Consider the following 27,514-nt stretch of genomic DNA (forward strand, 5'->3'; position numbering starts at 1 on the left):
ATCATAATATGCTGTCAAATTTTGATTATTCAAAGAAATATTTAGGCTTCCACGTGCAGTACCTAGTAATTCCTATATAAGAGATTTCTTTTTTATTTTCATTGTTAACAAGAGAAAGTCCAAGACTATGGATTGACAAGTTTATTTCTTGATCAGGTTGCTCCAGCTCCTCTGCTTGTCGTGCTTTAGAAACTAATGCAACATCATCTGTGAAAAGTAGCACTCGTTGGCGTCCATCCAGGAAAGATACCCAGTGTATTTGAGTATTTGCATTGTAAGGGAATTGGCCACATTCATCCTGTATTGGGGAAAAAAAAGAAATGTATATAGTAAGTATATTACAGGAGTAAATCCATTATGTTGCTGTATGTTTATAAGCAAGCAAGTTTACTGGCACACATACCAATCAGAACTCAGTATTTTTCTTGTTTGTTCAGTTTAAAGCATCATACTGATTTGGTGGCATCTTGTATCCCAACACTTGAAAGAAGTTGGGGGTTGGGATTTTTTTTCCCCTTTTGAAAAGTAGGCATTCCAGCAGTATTTATGGATGAGAATAATATTGGCCCTTATTAGGTACCAAAGGCCTTCACAGCAAAAGAAAAGACTTAGAATCGTAGGTGATGGGGGAAGAAGGCATTAAGTCATACACCACGAAACAGTAAAACCAGACAATGATTAAGATCTCTGCTCTTCAAATGCAGATATTCCTTATTTGTTAATTTGTGAGGCAAAACTGAGATAGTTAAAGCCCTTTTCTCAAAAGCCTAAAATAATCATGAATGTAACTATAATTATATACAAAAAAAATCAGCTTCAAACTAAAAACATTTTTAAATGTAAAAAATTTGACCCAAGAAAGTGCTTATACAGTAAAGCACACTGTAACTGGTTAACTGCCAGAGTTCAGCTGTGAGAAACTAAATCCATTCCCAGTATAACTGAAACACAAACTTACTTTGCTGTCTCTACTTTTAGCTACTAATATTTTCAGTTTTCTTGTCTTAACTCTGTGCCTAGTCAACAGGAAAACCAAGCCACCTCTGAAGAATTCAGAGTTTAGCAAAAGGTGCAAGAGGGCTGCTATTTAGAGACAGACATATAGGACTTTATTTAGCCTACATGCCAGTTAAGTGAGAAAAATCTTCCTCCATCAATGCTTGCTTCCCCATTCTTTAACAGAATACTTGCCCAGTCTTATCCTAGATTTACCTTTGCTTCTAGTTATAGTTCCCCTCTTTCCCCAACTCATTTTCCATCTTGATCATTGTTGTTTTGCCCCCACATTCACACATTATCCTATTGTAATACTACATGAGTTACAAACACCGAAATAGCTTTTAGTGAGCAACTCAGAATTTTCTGCTCCATGCAGGAATTTCCCTGCATGGGAAGCAGAGAGTCACAACAGTCAGGGGTTTTCTCCACCGTTAGGGAGATACTTAAGCCAAATGCAGCACTGCTAGAAAATTGGTGAATTATTCATCCTCTGTACTATTTAGATATGTCCACAGCTCCTACACTTTATCCTTCTTTCATATCCAAGAAAACCATGGAGAAAATGCAGGTTGGAGTTTGTGTCCAATCCTCCAATTACATTAATCTAAACATCTAAAAATCTTGCTACTTGAGAGTAGGCTCAAAAGTCTCTTACAGGACAAGACAGATGCAAAGTTACTGAAGAAGCTTTCTCCCAGATAATTTTAATCTTGTTATAGTCCTAGATTGGTTCAGCATTTACTTCTCCCCTTCTGAAACTTACCTTAAGTAGGTCATGTTCACCAAAATTTTGGGAGTAGCCCCAAATCAATTTTCTTGTTTTAGTTGGATCTGTCCATGCAAACAGGCATACTTGCTTTGGTTTCAACTCCATTTCCTCTTGCAATCCACTGCAGGTTAAAAGAAAAGGAGTAAAATGACAGCATTCACTGGTTAAGACCACTGATTGAAATGGTGCAAGCAGATCACAGTGCTATACACTCCACCTCTCCAGCCTTCTCGGGTGAGGCATGAAGGGCCTAGGCTATCCACTCCAAACAAGTCCAGCTGTAGCTAGGCTCTTGGTGAACCGAGATCTATACTCCCACTTTATTCTCTCCACTTTCTCAAACTATGAAGGCTGCTTAAAAGTAGAAAAAATACTTTATTAAAAGAATATGACAAAGAAAAGGGTTTTTTTCTATTTTTCAAGGTACCATAATGGTAAAAGAGAATTACTTTCTTCACACGGGATACCCCCTGGTTAAACAACCAATGGTGAATTGTTTCTTTCACATACCTCTGTTTATATCTCAGAGAGTCCCATGAAGTATGGTTAACAATAAGAGCTGGAGCAGCTCCCTCATGGTAATCCGAGAAGCTTATGACAGTAGAATGCTCAGAAACATTCACATCTACCAGTAAGCCCCCATTCTGGAGAGGAAGTTAGACAGAAAGTTCAATATTTGTTCTATGCATAAATTCAAGTTAGAATAGACTAAATTATTATTTTTAGATCAGTCTTTCACCAGCCTCTTACAAATGAAAAAAGGAAATGTACCCTACATTATCTAGTAACAGTAAGCTCAAACACATTGGTCACTGGCTTAAGACAGACATCAGTAAAATCCACAAACTATTTGTTCATTTAACTTAATTGAAAAATTATATTCAAGTTATAACATTTTTAAGAATTACTTTATTTGGCTAAGTTCAGTAAAAAGTATAGGCAAGCATTCACTTTCTGTTACAAAACTTAGTCATATTTAAAAACTGCAATTTCCTGCATACTCCATAAAAACCCAAAAGGCTACTCTAGACAAATGTACTAACGTTTTTAAAGGTACGACAAATATAGCAGTAGCGTATTAACAAACTGATCACTGAGCAGAAAAGTTCTGTTGATTAAACCTCTAGACAAGTCATCGTAAGTCTTTCTTCTAATGGCTTTCAAGATCCTGCTTTCTTCCAATATATTTGCAAGATATTTCTGAGATATGTGCAGCACATTTTTTCTCATTTCCTTATACAAAGGAGGTACCTCATGCTTTCCCTTTTGGATAGTCTCTTCAGATAGCTTTCTCGAATGCTTCTCTGGCAATATAAATTGACGTTTTTGCTATGTTGTAAGGGCTGGAGGAGAGGTCAGAGGGGACACATCTACCTTTGAAAAAGATGATCTTACAGATTCTCCAGCTCACATCAGAGGGATGTGAGAAGTTATGTTTAGCACTCTACACAGTGGTAGTAAAACCTCACTACCTACAGGACTAGAAAAGATTCTCTTGCAAAGCTGAGCCACTATCTTAGAACAGTGAAGAAAAAAACCCGCTATTCTAACTAAGTGCATCAACAGAACACCAGATCATTGATGACATCTTGTTCCAAAAACATTTTTTCAAACTGCTTCAGCAAACTTGGAGATCTAGATTATCCTCACAGTCACTTGTATTTTGACTACTTATGGTAAGCATTATCTCCAAAGACTTGTCTGAACATGCTACATTTATATACACATTCCCTAATGCTACGCTAGAGTGAGTTCTGAAATAATTAAGATTCTACTAATTGAATCATAAATTATTTTAGCCATGAACTGTGTGTCTCCAACATGTATTAGCTTATCAAGAAAACAAAAAATACATTCTATTTTAAGGTAAATATTTAAACAAACTGAAGGCACCTAAGAAATACCCTCTGCAAAAGAACAGATGTTAGAGGTGTAGTATACCATTTTTAATTTAATAGCAATAGAGCTGTTCAGCTTCCTATAAGCTGTCAAAACTAAATCAAATTGACCACTTCACACAGCTATAAAAACATTAGTAACATTGCAGACTTGATTCACAACATTTTTTATGCAACAGAACTGAAGTGCAGTGCACCAACACCTTAAGGCACAAGGTTTCCATCTTGATGATCTGGGGGAGTCAAGCTTTCCCAAGTTCAATACCATAAGGCTAAAATGGAATATTAAGAACAGACCACACAAAGTCAGTCTCACCAATTCTTCCAGCCTCAGCAGAGTACCATTATCCTGGGCTTTAAACAGAAATGGTTTAGATGAGCTTTCATAGCCAACTACTCTTACACAAAGTTCACCAGATGAGTTTTCAGGCCAAAATGGAAGACACTGTAAAACAAGAAATATCCATGACTTTAACAGTTCATATATGTTCAATATAGTAAGCCAGCAGTAAAAGAAAGAGTCTTATGTGACTGAAACTATTTCAAATGCCTTAGTTATTACCCAGTATCTACTGATGAGCATCTCATTTACATTTAGTACATTATCTAAACTGAAGGACTTGATTAATTTACCAACATATGCAACCTGTGCTGTTCAAGTTGCCCTGAGATGTGAAGTATGCACTTCATGCCATCATAAGTGACAGAGCTTCTATAAGAGAACTGCTTTTTCCTTAAGTGACAGCTAGAGACCGGTCGTTTTTCTACAATAACATCCAAAGGGGGGGGGAAAAACTGAAACATTACCTCTGAAACCGAGATATAATTCCATTTATTAGTTGGAAAAGAGCCATTAGGACCAATTTCTCCAACTTCTAGTTCCAGAGAAGATTTGTTTGCTATTGTGTAGAATGGAGTGAAGGTAACTATCCTTGTAAGGTTAAAACTGCTCATTTTGATGCTAACTCCAACCTGTTGAATAAGGACAATTTGAGCATACAATCAACAACAAGCTTAAGAGAAAAGTCAGGATGGAAAAAAAGAAAAGCCAACATTACTGTAATTACAAAGGCTAGCACACAACACTCCTGTTCTGAACACCTGTAATAAAAGAACCGAACAGCATGCACTAAGATCAGCTGACTATGCAACACAATTAACACAATGGTAAAGAGACAGTTTTAGCTGTAGCATTTTGTAGCTGTAGCATTTGTGGGGAAAATCCAACAGGAATCCTTCTACAGTAAATCAAGACAACCTAAAATGATCGTATCGTCAGAGATCAGTTAAAGAGTATATGGAAACACAACTCCCCACATATCTGCATATTATTATAAAGTGTATTCTTTATTCTGCTTAGTTGTGGAAATGTAGTCTTAGACAAGGCTACTGAGTGAAGATGTAAACACTTGCAAACAATTATGAATTTTGAATGTGAACTCTTATCTCCACTATTCAAGTTCACCACTGTATTTTTGAACAGTCAGTACTACACATTTGTTATATAAACCACGTTTATGAATTACACGGAAATTTCTGTTGGTGAAACTACTTGTCACCAGGTGCAGACCTGAATAGCTGAGGCATAAAAACTATTACCCTAGACATTAAACATTTCTCTGATCTAAAAGCAGTGTAAGTAGTGAAACAAAGGCCTTAAGGAGAAAAAGAAGTCAAGCCAAAAGAACCCCAAGAGAGCATCACAAAACACAGAAACCTATCTTACCAGATAGTCCATGTTATTAGCTGAACACCTGACACATCCATAGCTTCCTACAGTATCAAGGGAAAAGCCACTGGACCAAGTGCTAGTTGAAATACATAACTGGATCTACACAAAAAAAGAAAACCATAGGAAGTACTTAAATTCATTTTAATTTTATAGTTCATGCATTATGGAGTGCAATTATATCACATGTAGCAGTATAAAGACGACACTTAAGTGCTTTGAAAACCTCCTATAAGTTAAGGTAAGCTTAAGAATGTAGTATCACTATTCATATTCTGATTTGTTAGTCTGTGCCTGAGTTCTGGGAAAGATGTTACAGTAAAAGGCAGCAAAACAGAGGAGTCCTCACCGACTCTTATGTTCATGACAGCACACACATAGATGGGAAAAAAAGCTACAATTTTGTGGTGCTTCACAAACTTGAAGAGGGTGGAGGAAATAATCAAAAGAATGCCTTGTCAAAACCGTTTCTTCAACCATTTTTTCAACTATTGTTGGGTGAAAAAAAAGATATTTAAAAGGAAAGAAAGGCCACTTCAGAAAAAAACCCTCTACTACAGTACTCTTCATTTGACCATGCAAACATCACGTCAAAAACAAAAGAAATACGTTTAACATTGGACAGAATATTTACATTGTTCATTTTAAATGTCAAAGTACCTAGCTGAGTAAAACACAAGCCTGTGATTCCTCTTTATTCAGTGGAAAATGCCTCCACAGAAAGATTCAGAGCAGCCTTCCTTTTGACTATAAAGGGAGTCCACACTCTTAATTTACATATCTATATTAAATTCCTCTCCCCAGGAAACAATTTTCTGGTAGGGTACCCACTGAGTTTTCAGGACCTAACCACTCTATACCATCAGCCTGCTTCTGGCCAGGATGAAAGCTAGCCAATGGGATGCAGTGCAAGACCTGGAAAAAGCTGCAATAGACTTTCTGTCTTCCTGCCTTCCCTTCTACTTAGTCCAAAAAATGTAATTAACAAGAAGAAAGCAGCAGCCAAATGAAAGCCTATAGATCTAAATACTACCAAAAAAATTCCTTAGACAAATGGGGGGGGGGGGGGGGTGTGCACACGCGTGTGTTTTTCCCACCCCCTCAGAGCAGGATTTTAAAACACCACAACCAACGCCTAAAATAACCATACCTTATTTTTACTAAAAATATTTTTCTTTTTAAAGGAGAACAAAACAATATCTCTGTAGTCTGCTGGGTGCTTCACATGAGTGTCTTCAGCTTGATACTGGAGAATACGTGAAGTCTTGTTGATTATCCAATAAGGACTGAACACAGACAAGATCATACGGCTTCCAATTCGCCTAGTATGTATGTAAATATCCACTGTCATCACTGTTGCAGAATGGGATGTGAAACACACGGAGAAAAATTCAGGCATCCCATCGCAAATTTTAAGATGCCCATTCCAGTCTTTGCCTTGATATTTTATCAACACAAGCTCCATTATTTCTCCATTGATTCTTGAATGAAAAACATCTGCAGCACTCCCTTCCGTCAATTCACGGGCTTCTGCTGTTCCCTGTACCAAAATTAAAAGGGGCAAGTTAAGTTTTTAATATATAAAATTTAGGTATTCAAAAAACAGCATTTTATTCTTCTCCTGCAGGATGCACGTTTCAGATACCTCAGTACCACACGTCCCAATCTCCAATCACTTTCATTTGAGCCTGATCCTATGAATAATTTGATATCAATTGCACTTTTCCTGCAGGACAGTAAAGACTGCTTAATTATGGATTTCAGGAAGCCAAACTAGTTCCAATGTATGCCCTGTCTCTGTTCCCTCCCTCCCTCCTCCATGATTTTCAACGGATTTTGGCAATGAGTTCTTATTCATATACTTGCAATACTAGATGCAACACTGAATTGGACTGTGCTGCAGATGTACAGCCAGGACTTTTCACATTAAAGAACACCCAAGGCAGAAAGCCAGCAGCTGTGCCATACTGTTTGGCAGCACAGCTTCCCTCAGGCAGTAGCATCCCACAACAACAGCTTTCCTAATTTTTACTGAGAAACAGTATATTTTACTGTATTGAACAGGGGCCAGGCTTGATTAGTCAAGGGATGTGAAGACAATAAGCACATACCCATCTACAGGTATGGTGACTTCAGAAATAGATTTGAATTACTAGTTTCTAGCTCCTCAATCAAGGCAATGGCACTCTGTTCTACATTCTGCGACTCTGAGTACTGAAGTACAGTGAAGGTAAGGAAAACCGGAAATAGTGACGTTAGGATGTTGGACAGAGGTGAAAGAAAGATCTAAATGAATGCCACAGCCAGTTATGTGAGTAGGACAAAACAGAACAAACTAGGATGATAGTTCTAAATCCTTCCACCTTTTCTATTCACTAAAATCACTCAGCTTTCATGAAGAAATACTAGATACTGAAAATACTGAAAGAAGAGGAAAAAAGTCTGTATAGCATCCCACAAAGAAATCTTCCGATTTGTGCAAGGGAGACATCAGAGTAGTCCTCAGTAAAGAATCAGTGTCAGAATAGAGAGAAGTTGTGTTTTCTACATAGAAGAAAAGCTCCAAAAATTTCAGATGCTTTTTCTTATGCCTCTCCCTGTGAAACAAAAGATACCTTGCAAAACACAAACAGGATCTCAGAAGAATGTAACAGAGAAAGACCAATCCAGTACAGGATTCATATTTAAGGAGCAAGGCAGAACTGGCCAGGTACACCCAAACTAAAAACAATTAATCCCCAAAACTCCCAGAAGCAATACATCAGCTGACTCACTCATTTACAATAGAAAATACAAAAAACAACATTCAGTGTCTTCCACACTACATTCACCTCCACTTCTAAGTAAATACAGTCTTACTTAAAATCAAGTAACGGATCTGCAAATAAAACCATAAAATAACTTGCCTCAAGTAAGTATCTCAAGGAGTATGGTAAAAGATTTCTCACAGTCAGTGTAGGGTAAAAGTGGATAATGTAGGCAGGATCCCACTCCTCTCCATAATTTGAAATAAAATTTAGTTCATCAGGTACAGCTGTTGAGCTGATTATTAGAGGCAAGAAATTTGTCTCGATGGCTGGGCACTGTAACAAGCACTTTACTTCATTGCTCCTATGTAGCTCTTCCCTCCAGGCTATGTAAGTCGTGGACTCTTTAAACTGATCCTCTAACATTCCTGTTGGTCGAACATATAGATGACACCTATGGGAAGAGGAGGACAGGAAATGGTACACAATAGCTTTCCATTGACAGCTAACTTCACCCATTTTAAAGTAATTGCTAATATCCTGCAGGGCTTTTGCAGCACACTAATTACCTAATAAAGGTAGCATTTTGGTTTTTTAGCCCAGTCAAGAAGACTTCTGAGTGCAAATTTAAGCTTCCACACTAATGCTGTATTTGTGCCTCAGTCTCACAAAGATCAGCCCTACAGAACAGAAAAAGTGTACCTGTATGAATGTAAAGGAACATGAAATTCCTCTTCTGGCTTGGATATGCCAATTGGCTCCAGCGACTTGGAGTCTCTAGCCAGTTTATAGATTATAAATGGGATTGAGAAATGGTTCTTGATCTAGGATCAAAATACATAATTTTCATTACATTTCTATGATACAAATTTCTAAAGGAAAAAGTATGAATAGCAACAAGGAAAAACAACGTTAATAGATTTAATTAAACTCCTCTGGAAAACAGACTTCTATGCATCTTAGTAAGAAATACACTTCTGAAGGAGAACAATATGCAAGCATATGAGAAAAATATTCTACTTTTAAGTTCCATGAATTGAAAAACAGGCTGAAAATGCCAAGTCACATAAAAAGTACATATTCCAACCTGAAAGTTGAGAATATTAGAAAGCCAAAAGTTAAAAGTAAAAACCAAGTTTTTCATTTATCTGTAAGACACACACACAGAATACAGATAAAAATTCATGTAACAAATAGAGTAAAATACTTAATAATTTGCCTTTAAGTAACTTTTTGGAAAAGTATGATCTCAAAGGAAGAGAAGTAAAGTCACGCAGAGAAGAGCACAGCTTTCAGGCTTTTGGTTTGTTTGGTTTGTTTTTTTTTACCTGCAGAGGAGATCGTACAGTAATAACTTTATTTCCTTCTGCAGCATCTATCTGTACAATGATCGAGTCTGAATGATCAACCAGAAGATTTCTTATGTTGTACAGTCGTCGACCTGGTTTGGCTATGGGAATGTTTACCACTTCTTTATATCCTTGAAGTTCTAATCCATAAAAATATACAAAAGTCTTAATTAGGCAAAACAAATCACATAACCATTTTCTATTTGAACAATACTTTAGCTTCTCTAAACTCTGCAACAACCAGGACCAAAGCACTCTCTGGCAAAAGCATCCTGAAATGGTATTTGAGCACCATTGAAGGAAAGCTTTAAGCTCAGAATACTCTTGAAGACCATAACTTTAGATTATGATTTATACATAGCATGATAAATACACCAAACAGTAAACAAAGGTATTTGTTGGGTGCGTTAACAAAACGCAACACAGAACATCATCTTTGTATCATGGCCAAGTACCTTCATATGGGATGGGATGGAGAAGAAAAAAACCCAGAAGATTATGTATGACGAGTTTTTATGGTCTATTCTCCCAGGATTATTTTCTGGCAAAGCTAAAAACACAGAAAAATCATAACTGCTCTCAAATAACTGGGTAACTACAGAAAGCTGAATGGTAGTAGGGATATGAGAAATGAAGATCCTGTTTAACAGGAGTTGGAACCCACAGGCCTATGTCCCAGGAGTCTGTAAGATGGTGTATCAATGACTCCACTAGAACGTCTTCCATTTCTTCCAAAGGGGGAGAAAAAATATTGTACTTTTCACTCTCTGAAAAACTGGAGAGAAGAAATTTTACATCTTTTTAAAAAGTCCAGTAGCTGGTTTAATTTTTTTTTTAATTGCCATCGGTATTCCAAAGTAGTTTCAGCACAATGTACTTCACCTGAATTTTGATCACATTGAATTTAACCATATTGACTCCCCCATCTTCCCATTCTCAACATGTCATAACGCACAGTGTTCCCTAGCATAATACCTAAATTTAAAGAGAAGACGGAGCTTTCTTGTCGGTACAATGCAGACAACTTTCCTTGTTTGGGTACTTCATAAACAGAGTATTCCAGTTCCATGTTCTGACCAGTTTCTACATTGTTCATGTTTTCTTTTTCAACTGAACCAACTATCCGAAAATTGGAGCTAGGAAGCACTTTGAGAGGAACACCTAGGGCATTTTTCACTACGAAGGGTGCTGTCTCTTTAAAGGAATAGTCAAATGTGGATGCAGTCCCTTCTGAAAATGCCTGTAATTAAAAACATACATAATACATCATACATAAATAGCCACAATAACATCCTTATAAAGCCTTTAAAAGACAGTTCCCAGCAAGTACCATTTTAAAGAAAAAAGAAGAAAAAAAAATAGCAGTATCTATGCTTTGTATAGTAGTATTTCAGGGAAGTAAAGGTTACTTCCAGAAAATTTCATTATTATTTTGTGATTTGCAGCAAATGTTGATGCTACAATAAGCACTTGTGCTCCTCATAGGGAATTTTTTTTACAGTTGTTGGGTTGTAAAAGAAAAATAAGATCTGGGACACAGAAGTCGCAAGCATGTTCACCATGTACATACTTCATATTCAACCACAACTTATGCTTACAAACATTTGTTTGATTACACAAAAACCATGGTAAATGACTGCCAATATAGACGTATAGTATAAGCAAGTACTAACTTAGAGAACTGTTGCTCATTTAGAATTAAACAATAAATAGGTATAAGTTACATTCTGTAAAAATAGCTTGATTTAGTAACCAAAGTTTCTTCCCCTTATAAAAAAGGAAAAAAAAGCCTAGGACATTCATAAGCACACCTACTATCACAAGGAAAATAGAGAAAAAAAAATATTTTTAACACACTGGACATTCTGCTTCTACAGTTTGAAGGCCAATCCTAAAATGCACACTTTTCTTTGTATTCTATTAAGGAGAAAAGATGGAAGGAAAGTAAATTTCTCTTTTAATATTTCAGGAAAAGGATTGTAGGAAATAGTTGTGTTTATTGCAGGGTTTTATTTTCATTCAGCCTGCTTGTAGGACTGTTCCTTAGATGTGCTTCATAAGCACATTTGTGCTTCTTTCAAAAGCTAGCACCACCTTTTTGTTAACTGTAAAGGACTAATCAGAGTAAAGCTCCTCAGCCCTGCTAGATAACATTTGTCAAGGCTGCAGAACAGTCATTGGCTTGTGACTGGCAGCACAGAAAGTTCTTCCAAAAAAAAAAAAAAATCAGAAAAATCAGAACTTCCTACAAAACCACATAATTTGGCACCTTCTGCCTGTCAGGACTACCTTGGCTAGATTACTGAAAACAGCAAGACAACATTTGGATATTGTTATATTCATTGTATCCTTCGAAGAGATGTTAACTGCAGTTTGTGGCTCAGGAAGAACAATGAAATCATCCCCAGGCATCAAACTTCTCTCTTGGACAGGGTTAGTCTTCATCTAAAACAAAAATTTCATTAGGCAATTATGAACACATAGATTACTTTCTCCTATGTTATAACAGGAAAAAACTTGACCTACACTTGACAATTTCCCCAAGCAAAGGAAAACCTACTTTACCTTGTAAATCTCCGATACCTTACACAAACACGGAAATTTTATACCAGCATTAAAGGCAAGCAAGTTATTTTCTTTCCTCTCTGTATGTGTGGTTACACACTACATTTTGCCCATGCACTGGACAATTAACATTATTCAGAAAAACCTTAAAATGTCTAAAGATTGATTTTTTTTTTTTTCCCATGTGAAATTGTATAGCTCCCTCAAAGCAACGGTATTCGAAAGGTCAGTGTTCTGTCACATAAAGCTTTTAAGAAATAGCTGTCTATTCAAACTTTTTCCACATAGTTTCAAGTATGTATACATACTTCCAGCTTTAAACTCCATTGCTTCTTTCCTCCTTCAATTCGTTCAATAAGCGGCTCCCACACTGCATAGGTTTCATTATAATAATGAATCTAAAGAAAGAATCAAAATTAAATATGGCATCTAAAAATAAAGGACTGAGTCCCTTCCAATAGCATGTAGTATGAAAAACATTAATAAGAAAACAATATTCATTTCACATTTTGGAGGTCTAACATTAACTTTTAAAGGCTTCAAAAATTAATACACAGAAGTGTAATGTATCATACATTTTTTGTAAGTGACATCATTTTTGAAGAATTGACTAACTGGCTTGCTTTTAGAGCAACCAGAAAGCCTGGCAACTCCGTATCTTTTTAACACCTTTGCTTAATATAATGCAGTCTCTATCTCTATCCTCTCCTACACTGAGAGAATGACTTTGAGATCAAAAACTTCAATGCTGCAAGTACTTCATTGTACTATGAAATAACAATTAGTCTGAGCAAACCTTAGTCTGAATCTGGTCCACTGGAATAACTCATTTAACTCACAGCCTACACCAAGTTTTTACTTCCCTTCAACCACTGCAAATCTGAATAGAAGTCATGGACCAAATAGCTCTGGACACTCCCTTTCAGCTATCTTCCTCATCCCTCCCCCCTTCTGGAACCACAGTGCCTTCTCCCAGTTGTATATGATGAGGCATGCATCTTCCATACTCTGTTATGATATGCACATCAAGCAATGAAAGAAGGCTACTTGTATATCCAGTACAGAATGGAGTATGAGGCACATTTGGTAAACTGACAAAATATAACTAAGATGTAGTTAACCTATTGCACAGAGCAGCTGCACATCTGGTTGTATGAAATTTTAACATGCTGCTTCCGTAAGAGATTTATACCATCTCGGAATGGGCCATATCTTGGGGAAAAGAGTTGCAATAGCTGGCAAAACAAATGTGGTGTGATTACAATCCAAGATGCAGAGCAGATTTTGAGAAAAGAGAGTAACTTCTATCCTAGCAATAAACACTATGCTAGAGAAACAAAAAAAGGTGGGCAATAAGAGTTAAATATGAATATTCAACTAAGCCAAGCTCATCGTTCATACAGCAAAAAGTGAATATGCAAAAATAATAGAGAAACAGAGAGGACTAGATTACTCCACCGTAGCAATTGCCATTAAAATCTACTATTGATTGCAAAGTTTCTGTAAAAACCACATTATGCTTACTCATACTTGCCTGACTACTAAAGAACTCCTCAGAGCATTACAATTTAAACCTATTATTAATGTAGCACATAGAAAGCGTACTAACAAGTTAATTGAACATTATGAAATGTGCAGAAGTGTTTTAAACTGCCAACAATCTGATTCTACATACCTCCAGTGACATATCAGCAGTGACCTCCATCAGCGAGGACCAGTTTTTAAAGACACCTGAAAATACAGATTCTACTAGCAATAAAGGGACAGTACAATGTCCCAGACCACATTCCAAAGTGATCTGAACCGATTTCACTACAATGTCAAATTTCTCTTGTTTCAGAATATGTTCACGGTCCTTAAAAGTTTCTGTTGCTTCTGTGGCTACATCAACACCAAGAAACCAAGCACTGCACTGATCTATAGGCTTCACTTGCCACAAATTCTCAGAAACTTCAGTTGTTCCTCTAGAATCCTCTTCTGTTGTTTTGGGTTTTATGGCAGCCATAATGGTCATCACAGTATTCAGAATTATTGGTGAGATCTTGAACAAAGGAAAGAAAAATCCTTTATAGCTCAAAACATTTTAAAACTCATTAACATATAAAATATATGATAAATGGAAATGGCAAATAACTCTTGGGTTCTTCATAGAGGTACACAGCATTAAAGGCCCTTATAAGAGCTGCAACTTAAATTCCAAGATAAAGAAACAGAATCCATTTATGGACCTCCTCTTATTTTCCTTTCCTACAAAATTTCCCAATTCCTCCCTCACAATCCCACAGGCTCAAGAACAAAATTCTTAGCTTAGAATTTCACTTTACTGATATGCGGTACTCCCATAACACCAGACAGCATCAGCCTTTTCCCTACTACATTGTAAAACATGAATCTATTTTTAAGATCTTCAAGGTGTTCAAAAAAGCATGTTTGAAGAGTTGTGTACACCACCATTTCAATTAGCAGTACAGTACATCTGTCAAAAGCTTTATGCTTTAGGAACAATATACTATCACTTACAGTTTAAGACTTCACCACTGACCACCTTTTCAGATCACAAACGCAAATTTGTGAACTTTTTATAGGAGAATTAGCAAATTACATTCAGAAAGACTTTTACTATCGACACAATTATTAATTTACCTATTAAGAACAAGGTATTTCACATTGTATATCATTCTGGAAATCATGTTAACAGCCTTAAATTTACACGCACATGTGTGCGTGCTCCTACTTGTAAGTCTCTCTGAATAGAAAAATAGTGGTAGTGGTGGTAGGGGGAAGGGTTGTTTCATAAATTTGGAAGAAACTGGTAGGAGGAATCCTAGCATCTGAAGTAGTTGAATTAGTCTTTTTTTGCCAAGAGATTGCCAAAACAAGGAACACGTAATGATTTTTTCCAACACAGAGCAGCTCTAAAAAGAGTAAATGCCTGTTTCTGGAATTAAACCAATGGGGAAAATGGAAATTTTAAATAGCAATACATAAATTAAAAAAAACCCCAAGCTACAGCTTGAGAAACACACCTGTTCTTCGAAAGACAGTTTTAATAGTCTTACCTTTATAGTAAGTTCTTCTATTGTTACCGCCACAGTTTGCAACCCTGAGACATGCATCATATTTTCCATGACCAAAGAACATGGCCGTAACACCTGAGTGAAAAATATAATTTGATTATTAAGGTAACTCCTGGAATCTAACCTTTTCAAATGGTCTTGTATTGTTTAATCCCATGGGCCAAAGGGATGCTGATCCCATAAAATAACAACATGTTTCAGAGTAACAGCATTCTTTCCACAGCGTTACTGTGCTTCATTCCAGCACCCAAATTTGCACAAGAGCAATTTTGTACTGGAAGGTTAAAAGTAAGTGAAATAAAAGCTTTTGAAATAAGGCTTAAATAAAAGACAAAACAAAACCCCAACACACAGACAGACAGATGGTATAGTCAAAAAAAAAACCCTAAATCCTTAAGAAAACTAAATGCATAAGGAAAGATACCATGTGCGAGATGAACCACACAGGCCACCCTTGTGGCTCAATGCTCCCTGCCAGGAATGAGTAGACGAAGTTCCAGACAACATGCTGATCAGCATACTCTACTGCAAGAAGTAAACTGATAGGCAGTAAACAAAGTTGCAGAGGGGTATTCTTAGTCTTCAAAACCCCTCACACTATTTCTTTAATAAAAAACTTTTAATTTAATTTACAAATGCACTACACAGCTTTTAGACAGAGCTCTGTGTGATGAATTCTTGCACCTACTAATAAAAGATTCACCTTTAAATGGCATACCAGAGATGCACAGTCCCTTCCCATCTTCATAATAATCAATGATACAAAAACTGAATTTTCTGAGTGCTGTGGGTATGCCAACTAAAGGACATGCCTGCCAACAGTTCTCATTACTTTTTTCATTACGAAAAACAAGTTTTCTTACTGTAGTAACACTCTTGTCTTGTTTTTCTTTGAGAAAGGCACAGGCCAACACTTTGAAGCCCTTCACTTGAGCAGTCATCCTTTGTGCAAGCTTTCCAGATGTCAGAGAAAAGTCACATTGGAAGGAAACTTTTAAGGCAGGGGCTTCAGCATTGGTCAAATTAGCAACAAATACAATTTCTGGATCCATGATCACAGCTTTTACTGTCATATTTGGCCGTACAGATATTTCTGTGAAAATAAGTAAAAAAACCCCTTGAATATAAAAGGTTTGAAAGCATTATTATGTACATAATACCTAAACCATGCATAAAAATTGCTACATAATTTTAGAGGTACAAATTTAACAAATAATGTCTCAATTTTTACAGGAATACTTCACTGAAACTGACTATCACGTAGTGTCCAGAAATCAGCAGCAAACTGGTCAGAAGTTTTGTTTTGAAGAAACTGTTTGTTTCAATATTGTAAAGAGACAGTATTAGCTCTATACACTGTAGTCAACCTAAGCACTGACTCTACAAATCCAAGTTGGAAATAGTTATCTTCTGGCTCAATACCTAAAGTAACTAACTTCTTCAGAGTGAAAATTTACTTACTGGAATCAAATTAGCAATATACAATTTCTTGTCTGAATATCCAGTCAGTCTCCAAACAGAGGGAGAGAAATGTATTATATTTATCTCAGTTAGAAACAAGACTCTCTAACCTAGTGATGGATCAAGTCACTTTGGTTCTCAATGATAGGCAATATAGTGGTATGTGACCCTCCTGCACACTAGGACTTCTTATATGGGATTCTGGCGCCTACACTTGCTGGAAATATTGGAATATCACACCTATGCAATGGAACAGGTGCCAAGTTGAGGCTCGGTGCACTACAGGAAAAGCAAAGAAAGCTAGGCATCATGGGTTGCAACTAGCAACACATTTAGATAGTCCTGAGCAGCCCCTGCAAGTGCCATTTTTCTGGAGTGTGTGCCATCCCCCCCTCATCACAGGACCCATGCAGATTTCCAACAAGGGAAGAGGAGAGGAAGTGAACTGCTGACATCACTAGGGCAATTCATAAAACCTAAGGCTCACTCCTAGCACTCTGCCAAGTTACCCAAAGAAAGGGAGGTTTGTTGGGAACCAGCTAGACAACACAACCCACAGATTAGGTCTGACCACAACTCAGGCAAGCCTAGAAATCACTTAAAACCTACCAAAAAAAAAAACCCCCCAAACTCAGAAGTGGTCTTTCTCGCCCTTGTTTCATCATGCTTCACCTTCAGTCTTCAACCAAAAAGAGAAAAGCTGTTCATCAAAAACGTAGTTTTCTATAACTGAACTGAAATAATAACCTACAGTTTCAAAATACACAACTTGCAGAAAAAAGGGTAAGACATTCTTCACCACTCATCTTTAAAGAGTAAGTTGTTCTTTTTACTTCCTTAACTACTATCTACATGGCACTTTTTACCCTAAGGATGCTTTCTTTGTGATATTACATGGGTAAAAATCCTGTTTAGCGTGAGTGCTTTTCAATACTTAGCTATGCTGGAGAGCACAACTCCACTACTTAACATACCAGTTTTAGAACTACTACTGCTTACAACAATCTATGGTATCAGTGGCCAATTTACACATTGTGAAGAATAAACTCATTTCTTAGTCTGATAGCAAGATAGCATCTTGAAAACTTTTGGATGATTTATTTTCAGTATGAAGTCTGTAAAGGAGGGGAGTGGGGGCGAGAGGTGGAAATCAGTTTTACAGACCTGTTTCTGGCTTGGATTTCCCAGAAGCAACATGCTTTAATTGCAACTGTGCAGATCTTTCAGTTGAAGATGCTGGCATTGAGTTAATGAAAAAATCTGCTACTGTCAACAAAAACTCCATACTGGCACATATGTACAGCTTGTCAAGGACAGCAACGACTTCAGTTCCATTTTCATCCTGCATGTAGCTTATATCTATCATAGAACTGTCACTCGTGTCATCCTTCTTGTCTATCATTCTGGAAAACAAGTTTAAGAAGAAATATTTCAAACATCATAACACATAGATGTAGAAAAACGAAGATGCGTAAGTAGTGCTATTTTTTCTCCCCGTGCTATTTATAAATAAGAATTACAACATAAGAAATCAGTGTTTCCTCCAGAAATAAGAGGGTATAGACTTCTCTAACAGAAGACTAATTTCAATTTAAAATTTGTGTGCTACAGTTTCGGAACCATGTATGCTGCGTGTAACAATCAGACTAAAGTTTCAGTGCATAGAACTGTCTAGCTGAGGCTGGTTGCTCTCTACTCAGCTGTTCTACACAGTTTACTGTAATACTCAAGCCTCCCAGGTATTTTTTTTTTGTTTTGGATAACCTGTGAAATCAACATATGAAAGAAGAAACTTGCTTCACATTATTAAAATTACATCATTCATTGCTTTAGAGCACAGTATGACAGGCAACAACTGGCAGCCCTACTAAGTTTTATCAATCCCATGTGAAACAAAGTATAGAACAAGGAAACAGTCTTCCTCACAAGTTGCATGGAGTTTTTTAATTTCTGATGCACTCAAACTTACCTTGCAGTCACATTCTGAATTCCTTCTCTGAGATCATCCAGGGTACATGCCTTGAGTTTAACATTAATATCCATTGAGCCATCTGAAAACATCTTTCCCGATGATGCCATGAGATGCAGTCGGAGTTCACCAAGGCGTAATTTGTCACTATGCAGCGAAAGCAGAGACTTCTATATAATGAGAAATAGTACGACTAGTTATCACAAAACAAAGTAATAAGCACTTTTCCCTTGCTGCTAGCCACGCGCATTTTGATTCATGAATTGAAGGATCCAATTAGCCTATTGCTGTCTTCAGTCCTCCAATCATAAAAATTAGTTCAAGAAACTCACTGATAAAACAGAAAGAACAAGTTGGGTTGTAGTAAAGTTGTTTCTTCACCACATTTCTAGCAGTTGTTCAGAATGCGTGACCGAAGGATAATCCATCTCAACTCTGAACATCCTACCAGAGGATTCCTCTGCTCCCATTACACTAACTCATTTACAACCAGGACCTCACCAATAAGCAGAAAGGGTACGAAGAAGAAATTAAAATAAAATCCCATTACAGTGTGTTTTTTCCTGTGAAGCTCATTTCACAAGAACTTTTTTAAATTATACACCCCTCACACAAAAAACACCACAAATTCTTCCATTATAGTTATTTTAAATGCAAAGCTACCGCACATTCAGTATATATCAAGGGTGGTGACACACTGGCACAGGTTGCCCAGAGAGGTGGTAGATGCCCCATCCCTGGAAACATTCAAGGTCAGGTTGGATGGGGCTCTAAGCAATCTGATCTAGTTGAAGATCTCCCTGCCCACGGCAGGGGGTTGGACTAGATGACCTTTAAAGGTCCCTTCCAATCCAAACTATTCTATGATTCTATCATAAAGCAAGCACCTTCACATCTGGACAAAGCATATTAAGTCATTAAAACAAGGCAACATTGCACATCTTTCTCTTCTGTTTTCAGCACAGGAAGTTCACGATTGCTCACACTCAGGGATATGTAAGAGGGAAGTATGGGCCATGTACACCTTGTATCTGCTTACTAACTATATAAGCACCATGCATAGAATTAGCCTCATCTAGGCTTGCAATTCCTGCTTTTCAAATTTTCATTTTTATTTTGGATAACTAGAATCAAGGCTTGAATGACCAAATCAAATGGTGGGTGGTTTTGGTTGGTTGTTTTTGGTTTTTTTTAGTGTGATTTTTAGAAATGCACTTACGTCCTTCATATTAAGGACATTCTCTGCCCATAAAACCTCAAAGTTCCAGGATAAATTGCATAAGCTCCATAAGGCAAGCGTTAGAAAGCCAACACAACCAATGAAACTCTCTGTTTTACTATCCTGAGTTTTGTCCATATGAGAAGCCTAAGTTCCCCACCCCATCTGTATGGTAAAAGCTTTGTCACAAACCTGATTCATATCACTATTGTAGAGAGTTACTGAAAGTGACTCAAAATTAAAGTCAAATTTAAGCGTTGTATAACATTCCGCAGAAGACTGAACTGTAGAAACTTTTTTTTGTCCAAAAGCCAGAAGAGGACCTGTCAGTGAAAAGAAAATATTTTTACATTTCTTTAGTACACTGGGCTTGGGGGTGGTTTTCTAGGTTTGGGGTTGTTTTTTTGTTGGGTATTTTTGTTTGTTTGTTTGTTTTAATTAAGATCTGAAAGTCAAAAAAAGTGGAAAAGCTCTAAATCCAGAAGATTACTCAGAACAATCCACACTTTTATTTACTCAGTATCACTTTGTTCTATTCAATGCATGCTAAAATTACCTAGCACAGAGTGGTTTAAGAACCTTAAAAAAAGCTGTCATTAATTTAGTGCAGTTCTTAATTCATTGTAATGAAGAACTACAAGAAGTACCAAGACTCCTCAAGGAGTTTGCACTACTTTTCCTTCCAGTTTCTTCTCAAAGTATAGCAAATGAACTATTGGTTGAAGAGTAATTTTTTGACATTGAGAATGTTAAGTTTTGGACAAAAAAAAAAAAAAAAGATTTTGGCAAAATGTTAACAATATTCTATCCAGAGACATACACTGTTTACATTAACATGCTATTTGAATACTAATAATATCCTCAATTGTTATAATTGTGCATTAACATTCTGGGGTAGTTGGTTTGGCTTTTTTCTTTCTTAAACCACCTGCAACTTATAAGAGTCACTGATATAGATTGAAGAATACCATCTTCTAAAAAAATGAATCACAAAAAACACACTACAAAAACTTCTGACCATCCACAGCTCACACTCCATGTATGTGCATACATTCTTACTTATAACTTTTCATGTACACAATACATATGTAACAATTAAGAAAAAGAATTTATTTACACAGATCTAAGTGCTTCGGATAAATATGATGTTTGAATTTGCAAATAGCCCTCTGCCTAAACATATTCAGCTTTTGAATTGAACATACCCTCACAGAAATCAGATTCATTTGCAACTTTCCCTTTTTTGAGTATCCGCGTATCTTCAATGTTCTCTTGCACAGTATTTGGCTGGGAAGAAGCTCCTCCAAGGTTTTCAAGTAAAATTTTCATGACAACAGTTAGATCATCTTCACTGAGTGCAATCTGTAAAGTGATACACCCACAACTTCATTTTTGGTGACAGTATTTCTTTTCAACACAGAACCCTATCTTTATCAATAGTATGCAAATGTTGAGAAGAAACATACTGCTTCCACCATAAAGAAGCTGTCTGGTCAAAATGACCCTGGCCAAAACACCCTAAATAATTTGCCCGTTTTTCCTAAAGTATCATTTGTTACTTGTATGAACAGGAGTTAAAGAAGTACTAACACTCCGCATGATAAACACTTTCTACTCTTGTAGAGGCTCTTTGCCTGCTAAAAATATGAGTAAATGATGATCATAAGCACTTCTTAACAACTCAATAATCCAGAAACATAATCAGATAACATTAAAGCCAAGATTTACATTGTATACACTAAAGCAACAGTCATTAAATAGGCCTTTAGAGAGTTAATGCCTCTGAATCCAATGATGACATGATCGTGAAAAAAGCAGTAATAAGTCACAAAATGCAGTAACTTAGCCCATAATACATAGTGTTAGAATATTTTTTTCTACATTTAATTTTTTTTACTGGTACTCCGTCAGTATCTTATTCCTCTGTGCTTCACCAGTGCTACATTTGGTCACAGCACAGATACAGGAATGAAATAGGGCTCATGAACAACTAAAAAGCCCCCCCAGTCTGTTTTTACCCACTTAAATCCATATGGTTAATGTAGGAAAAGAAAAAGTAAAGCCCTCCCTCTGCGAAGATATCAACCGTAATTTTGAACTGTTGTGTATCAGAGATCCACATCTACCCTTTTAATTTCTAATAAATCTACTAAACACTCAAATAACCTAAATATTACAGATTAAACAATTTAAAATCTTAAATGTAGACTTTAAATGCTAACTCAACAGATAACCTCAATGACTTTACTGACTGTTGAGTCAAGATAGCTCCAACAGACCCCCAGAAAAATAAAAATAGGTTTTATTCCATTTGTATGCAGCTATACCAAAACTATTCATTATACGATATCAAAACTTGATCAGCTCTATAAACTGGACAGTCAAGCTGAAAGTCTTTTAACATTCTGTAAAGAATACAAATTTCAATGAGTTTACAAGCTCCTTAACTAGGCTAAGTACTATTCTGAGAATATATGTAACTTTTGATGTATCTCTGATTTGCCATGATATTACCTGCATTGGTTTTAGGTCTCCTTTGATACCAATTGTCGGGGTTTTATGATACCAAGTTGCTGCTAAATTTCTCTGGACCAGTAAAGTCAAACTCACAGGACACAGAATTTCAGAATCTGGTTGAGAATCTGCGGATATAATGCATCTACAGAAGACAGAGGAAGTAGCAGAGGAAAAATATTTAGTAGTTGCAGAACCCCAAATAATATCATACTAATCCAGTAGAATTATGGGTATACTTATTTTTAAATTAAAAATAATGTATGCTTACATGCACTTATGCCCAGGTATGCACTTAAGATGAACTCGGTTACTGTCCTATCATTCCTTTCTTTCCAAGAAGTTTTAGAGATTGTGGACACGTGTCCCTATCTAAAAGCACTCCTAAACTTAGTTTGGAGGGTAGGGTGGGGTGGGGGGTGGTTTGTTTGGTTTTACTATGTTTTCATTGCCTATCATCTTTAAATAACAGAACAATACTGTATACGGAACATGAACCCGTTTTCTTTACAGACACTTTTCCACTTGGAAGAAAACTCCATGTATACCTTGATAATTTCAAATGAGTTAGCTGCACATCCATGTTGTCAATGACTGGAGGAAGAGAAGATTCATCTGAAGACACCAGCTGGAATTCATTCTGAACTCTGATTAAGCCAAGATCCGCTACCAAAGCATTAGATGAAGTAGAAGATTCAGGAACAACTATAACTGGAGCTTTCAAGTTGACATCCATTAAGAGGCGGAAGCTCTTCTTAGCAAAATCTTTCATGCTGGAAGCAGCCATTTCTGCCGCCTGGACAGTGACCGCAGTCAGGGCTTCTTGTGCCGTTTGGAAATTGTTTAGGAAGTTCTATTGATAGGTAGTGAAAAAAGTAAGAGTTCTATGAGAGCAAATAAGCCTCGCAAAAAAGGCAAGCCCCAGGCAAAATGTAAATTTAAGAAAAATAGTACAGCTGTGGCAGAAATATGAAACTTCTAATTCAACCACGCAAGTTTCAAAAGAGAAAACGGTTAAAATCATGCACAAGTTAAGACATTGCTTACCTATTTAATTTTTAAGGTATTATTAAAGCTCTCAACTCAATCCATTACTTGTTTTGTCATCCTTCTCCTTATTTGTCATTCTTCTATAAAGTAGTGCAACTTAAGGGACACTTCTTTAGCAAACTACTACTATATGCTTGTACATCAGCTCACCACAAGGTACAGGTCACAAAGGGCTGATTACATTTTATTTTATTAAAAAACTTTTAATGTCAAGAAGAGAACTGAAACTAACACCTTACCAAGAGAGACATAAAGAACTTATGTAGGTAAATTATTTGGATGCAGCCCACTTTCAGAGACATTTTACCATCCACTCTTGACATATCAGTGTAGGCTTCCCCTGCAGTAGCATCTGGATAAAGTGACACGTGAAATCTAAACACTTCATCTCCCATTATGGAGACAGCCTAGAAGATTAAGTCCATATAGTTAATACTCCCAGGCAGTAATCTGTGATAGAATTATTGCTTAAGTTATCAAACAAGAAATATTGCCACAAAAAGATCACCTGCAACTTACACAACAGCACACATATAAGTTAGGCACAAAAGGAAACGGAATCAGCCATTTTATGGTAAGTCTCTTCTCACTTGGTTACCTACAGTCCATTTTACATTTAACCCATGCTACTCAGAATTAAACACATCATTGCAAACGTGATTAAAAAGAATTAAATATTGAATGGAAGCATGCTTTGCTTCCCTGAAATAAAGGAAATTAACCAGTGAAGTTTTGCTTAGTATTTGGTACATTACATCATACTTAGTATTATACAACACAGCAAATCAACTACAGTGCTGTCATTAAACAACTTGATGAACTAGGTCTTTTTGTTTGTTTACAATCTGCACAACACATCACCTTTTTATGGATTGTTTTTGGATCAACATTTGTAATTACAATGTCCTCAAGTCTGGAGAACACTTCAACCTTTTTAGTTTTCACAGCTACAGATGCATCCATTCCTGATTTGAGACAAAAGGAAGAAGATAGCATTTGTTGAAGTGCATTTATTAAGTAAACACTTTTTTAAAAAGAAGCATTATTTATTACTGAATATAAAGAATAAGAATAGCTTAGAATCCAGCATTCTACTACATAACAACCAATGCTAAGCTCAAGACAGAAGTCGTGACCTTTCTACACATGACAAATTTGCCAACATAAATCGACTCTAAGACTAGAGTAAAAATTCCCAACACTATCTAGGATCTAGCTATTATAAAATGGAAGCTTGTGTTATTTATAACATGGTGCCTTCATTTCTTTTAATTTTACTCCACTTAAATTAATTGCCTTCTTTTTCCAAGTCAAACATTTTCTTCATTCGCAGGCATTCTGGCTATTAAAATACCTAACCGCAATCGTATCATACAATCAAAATGTATTCAAACATATGTTACAAAAACACCTACAGTGGACACACTAGCCTTTCAGAAGCGAATGAATGGAGGGGAATAACATATTCTTGCTACAACCAACTAATCTAATATTTAAATAAAAACCCCTTACCTCGTATTCTAATGTCTGCAATTCTACAGGTCTGATCACACACTGTAATACTGAATGCACTTAGCTTTGCAGTGAGTTTTAATTCACAGATATCATCATGGGCTGCATTACTAGACACTAGATAGGAAACACAGGGGACATACGAGAACTTCATTGTAAGTCAATTTTTTAAAACAAATGTTAGATTATTTGTTTTGTACATATATGAACTATTCAAAAAGCAACCTGCAGTTATTCCCTAAAAGTTACTGCTAATTATTAGTCAAGACGTGAAGTAAATCTTTTATTAACAGTTTTCTTCTGGCACAAGAACAGTCACTGACTAGCACAGGCAAACAGCAATCAAGATGATGTTTTTTCTCCTCATTAAATATCTAGTTTTCATGCAACAGTATGCTGAATACAGTGTACATTTCATTATTTGAAACACTATCTCACATGAGAAATATTCCTTTCTGTATAGAGTAGCAACGCCAATTTAGGCATATTAGGTGAAAAAAGTTTCTGCAGGAAAACTGAGGGTGCCTGCAGAACACACAACCAGCCACTGTAAACTCAATCCCAATAGATTTAGGATTAGAAAACCTTGAATTTCCCAAACAATACTACAAACACAAGAATCAACCACGCAGCACCTGACGAAACATTCTTAAGGAGCTTCCATTCAAAGATTCATACTATTTCAAGGTTACAGATACCAATTATTAAAATAAGCACAACACCCTTCAGTTCAGAACTTCTCTTTGCTTCCCCAGGGCTCAAGAATGCTTATTTTCAGCAATGTAAGCACTCTTTAGAGCCTTCAGATTGGAAAGCAACAAAGTTGTGACACTGATGCTTTGGAAAGGCTTTGGTACTTCATTTATTCGACTTTTATAATAAAAGTCAGACCACTACCTAGGAAAAAGTTATATTGACCAAGGAGAATTTGTAAAATTAAGCAACAGCAAAGATATCTGGCTTTTTTAAAAATGAGATTATTTTCTCCCCATGTACAGTTGTGCATGCCTTGTTTTTCCACCAAATAGACTGCAATGCTGTCACCTGAAACGGTATCCTTTGAAACCAAAGGCTAGATGCTGTTAAGCAACAAAAGTATGGCCTTTCTAATACTGCATTACCTGGTCTAAGAGTACTTCCTTTTTCTTGTTCTTTTATTTGAGGCTTGTGGTCTGATGCTTTATCAGTACTGGGAAGACCACCTGATGGAACACTGAATGTGAGAAAACTCATGATGGAAAGCAAAGCCTCTGTGTGAAGTACTATATCCAAACATGAAAAGATGACCTAAAATGAGGGCAAGGAGACAAAGTAACAGTGTTATTTAGTAGCAGTCTACTGCATAACAACTCAGAGGTACCGTCATAGAATTGAGGAAAAAAAGTGTCTTGCTCAATTTCACAAGCATCTCACCCTTCTATCTCCTTCAACTTAACACCACGCAAGGTCCAGAACAGATGAGGGAGCTATGGAAGGAAAGCTTAAAACAGCTACAGAGGAACTGTGCCAATCTAAAGATTGATGCTTCATGTGGTTATGCTCTTTCAGTAAGCTCTCTTAGTTCTGCTGCATTTCTTTGTGGACTATTGAGCACTGGGGTCAACATCTTCAGAACCATGTATAGAGATATTTTAGTAGGTATGATACAACAAAACAACAAGATTCAAAATTTGCAATCAGAACAGAAAGTACGTGAATGGCAACTACTCTAGCAAATATTACTTGGTGAAACCTAGCATCAGGGAGCTGACTTTTCCTAGCCCAAAGCAACTCTTTGTAAATACCAGTTTTACTGATACATTAAGGGATGTCAGCTTTCTTGACTCTAAAGTAGTCCAGCCACTTCAAATTCCACATATGGCTGTCAAGAAGCAAGCTCCACCCACCACTACTACTTTAAAGGAAACATTTTAAAAGCAAAATGACCTGCTTACTTCAGAAGTCACTGAAGCCATGGAAAACTACACACGAATAGTTGCTTTCAGGAGAAGTAAAACAAGGACTGAGTGAACACAAGACCTCTGAGAAAGCTTGTTTGACATTTCACCTCATATCTCAATTTCACTGTTACAAACTTTCAAGCTCTGAAACACAAGGCCGTCGTTTCACACACTGCTAAGTGTATCACTCCAGAAATAAAATACATCCTACAGGCCTCAGTTGAAATATGATCTTATAAATTTTAACTAGCTAAAAATGTACAGCTTCTAGTCCAAAAAATTAATACACTAAATAATTCTGTAAAAAAAAAAAAAATCGTCTTTTTTCCTCCTGGATTTCTCTTTGAAGTTAAATATAAAGCAGTAAGCTTTAATGATGAGAGAGTCAGGGGTTTGGTTTTTGGGTTGGTTTGGTTTTTTTTTCCTCTTCAATGAGATGAGACAAAGTGGGCAACTAACAAAGTTTACACAGCTGTTACTATTTGAGAAGCTTTAAAAAAAAAAATTAAATACATCCAGTACTTACATTGATGTTTTGCTTGGTGCTTCTGTAAGTAGTAACAAATTCTGGTCCATCAGCATCAGCCTAAAGGAAGAAAAAAAAGCCCAAGCACACAGTTAGTCTCTACTTAATTAACTGAATTCATAAACTGAATTAATTGAATTTACCACACACACATATGGATTATTCCCATTGAAAAAAAACCAAAGGAAAA

The 27,514-nt window shown here is 36.5% G+C and overlaps 1 protein-coding gene across 12 annotated transcripts in view; it reads right to left on the reverse strand.

Annotated features, from left to right (window-relative positions):
- The window catches only part of VPS13C (vacuolar protein sorting 13 homolog C), a 100,766-nt gene that overhangs the window by 25,056 nt on the left and 48,196 nt on the right, over nucleotides 1–27,514 (reverse strand). For all 12 annotated transcript variants that reach the window (XR_012675255.1, XR_012675256.1, XR_012675254.1 and 9 more), the window contains 27 exons: nucleotides 27,325–27,384; nucleotides 25,980–26,145; nucleotides 24,859–24,975; nucleotides 24,208–24,311; nucleotides 23,586–23,753; nucleotides 22,845–23,149; nucleotides 22,297–22,441; nucleotides 20,988–21,144; nucleotides 19,975–20,105; nucleotides 18,564–18,733; nucleotides 17,759–17,997; nucleotides 15,997–16,226; nucleotides 15,116–15,208; nucleotides 13,732–14,097; nucleotides 12,365–12,454; nucleotides 11,781–11,936; nucleotides 10,467–10,731; nucleotides 9,471–9,631; nucleotides 8,845–8,966; nucleotides 8,302–8,596; nucleotides 6,546–6,935; nucleotides 5,393–5,497; nucleotides 4,474–4,638; nucleotides 3,983–4,111; nucleotides 2,279–2,412; nucleotides 1,763–1,889; nucleotides 63–298 (listed from right to left, as the gene is read on the reverse strand). Coding sequence is in view for 9 of the 12 variants with exons in the window: in XM_075160311.1 (XP_075016412.1) it covers nucleotides 63–298; nucleotides 1,763–1,889; nucleotides 2,279–2,412; nucleotides 3,983–4,111; nucleotides 4,474–4,638; nucleotides 5,393–5,497; nucleotides 6,546–6,935; nucleotides 8,302–8,596; nucleotides 8,845–8,966; nucleotides 9,471–9,631; nucleotides 10,467–10,731; nucleotides 11,781–11,936; nucleotides 12,365–12,454; nucleotides 13,732–14,097; nucleotides 15,116–15,208; nucleotides 15,997–16,226; nucleotides 17,759–17,997; nucleotides 18,564–18,733; nucleotides 19,975–20,105; nucleotides 20,988–21,144; nucleotides 22,297–22,441; nucleotides 22,845–23,149; nucleotides 23,586–23,753; nucleotides 24,208–24,311; nucleotides 24,859–24,975; nucleotides 25,980–26,145; nucleotides 27,325–27,384 (4,826 nt within the window). In the remaining 3 variants the exon portion in view is untranslated. The remainder of the gene's footprint in view (nucleotides 1–62; nucleotides 299–1,762; nucleotides 1,890–2,278; nucleotides 2,413–3,982; nucleotides 4,112–4,473; nucleotides 4,639–5,392; nucleotides 5,498–6,545; nucleotides 6,936–8,301; nucleotides 8,597–8,844; nucleotides 8,967–9,470; nucleotides 9,632–10,466; nucleotides 10,732–11,780; nucleotides 11,937–12,364; nucleotides 12,455–13,731; nucleotides 14,098–15,115; nucleotides 15,209–15,996; nucleotides 16,227–17,758; nucleotides 17,998–18,563; nucleotides 18,734–19,974; nucleotides 20,106–20,987; nucleotides 21,145–22,296; nucleotides 22,442–22,844; nucleotides 23,150–23,585; nucleotides 23,754–24,207; nucleotides 24,312–24,858; nucleotides 24,976–25,979; nucleotides 26,146–27,324; nucleotides 27,385–27,514) is intronic.

Source organism: Calonectris borealis, chromosome 11 (assembly GCF_964195595.1).
Source record: "Calonectris borealis chromosome 11, bCalBor7.hap1.2, whole genome shotgun sequence".
NCBI lineage: Eukaryota > Metazoa > Chordata > Aves > Procellariiformes > Procellariidae > Calonectris > Calonectris borealis.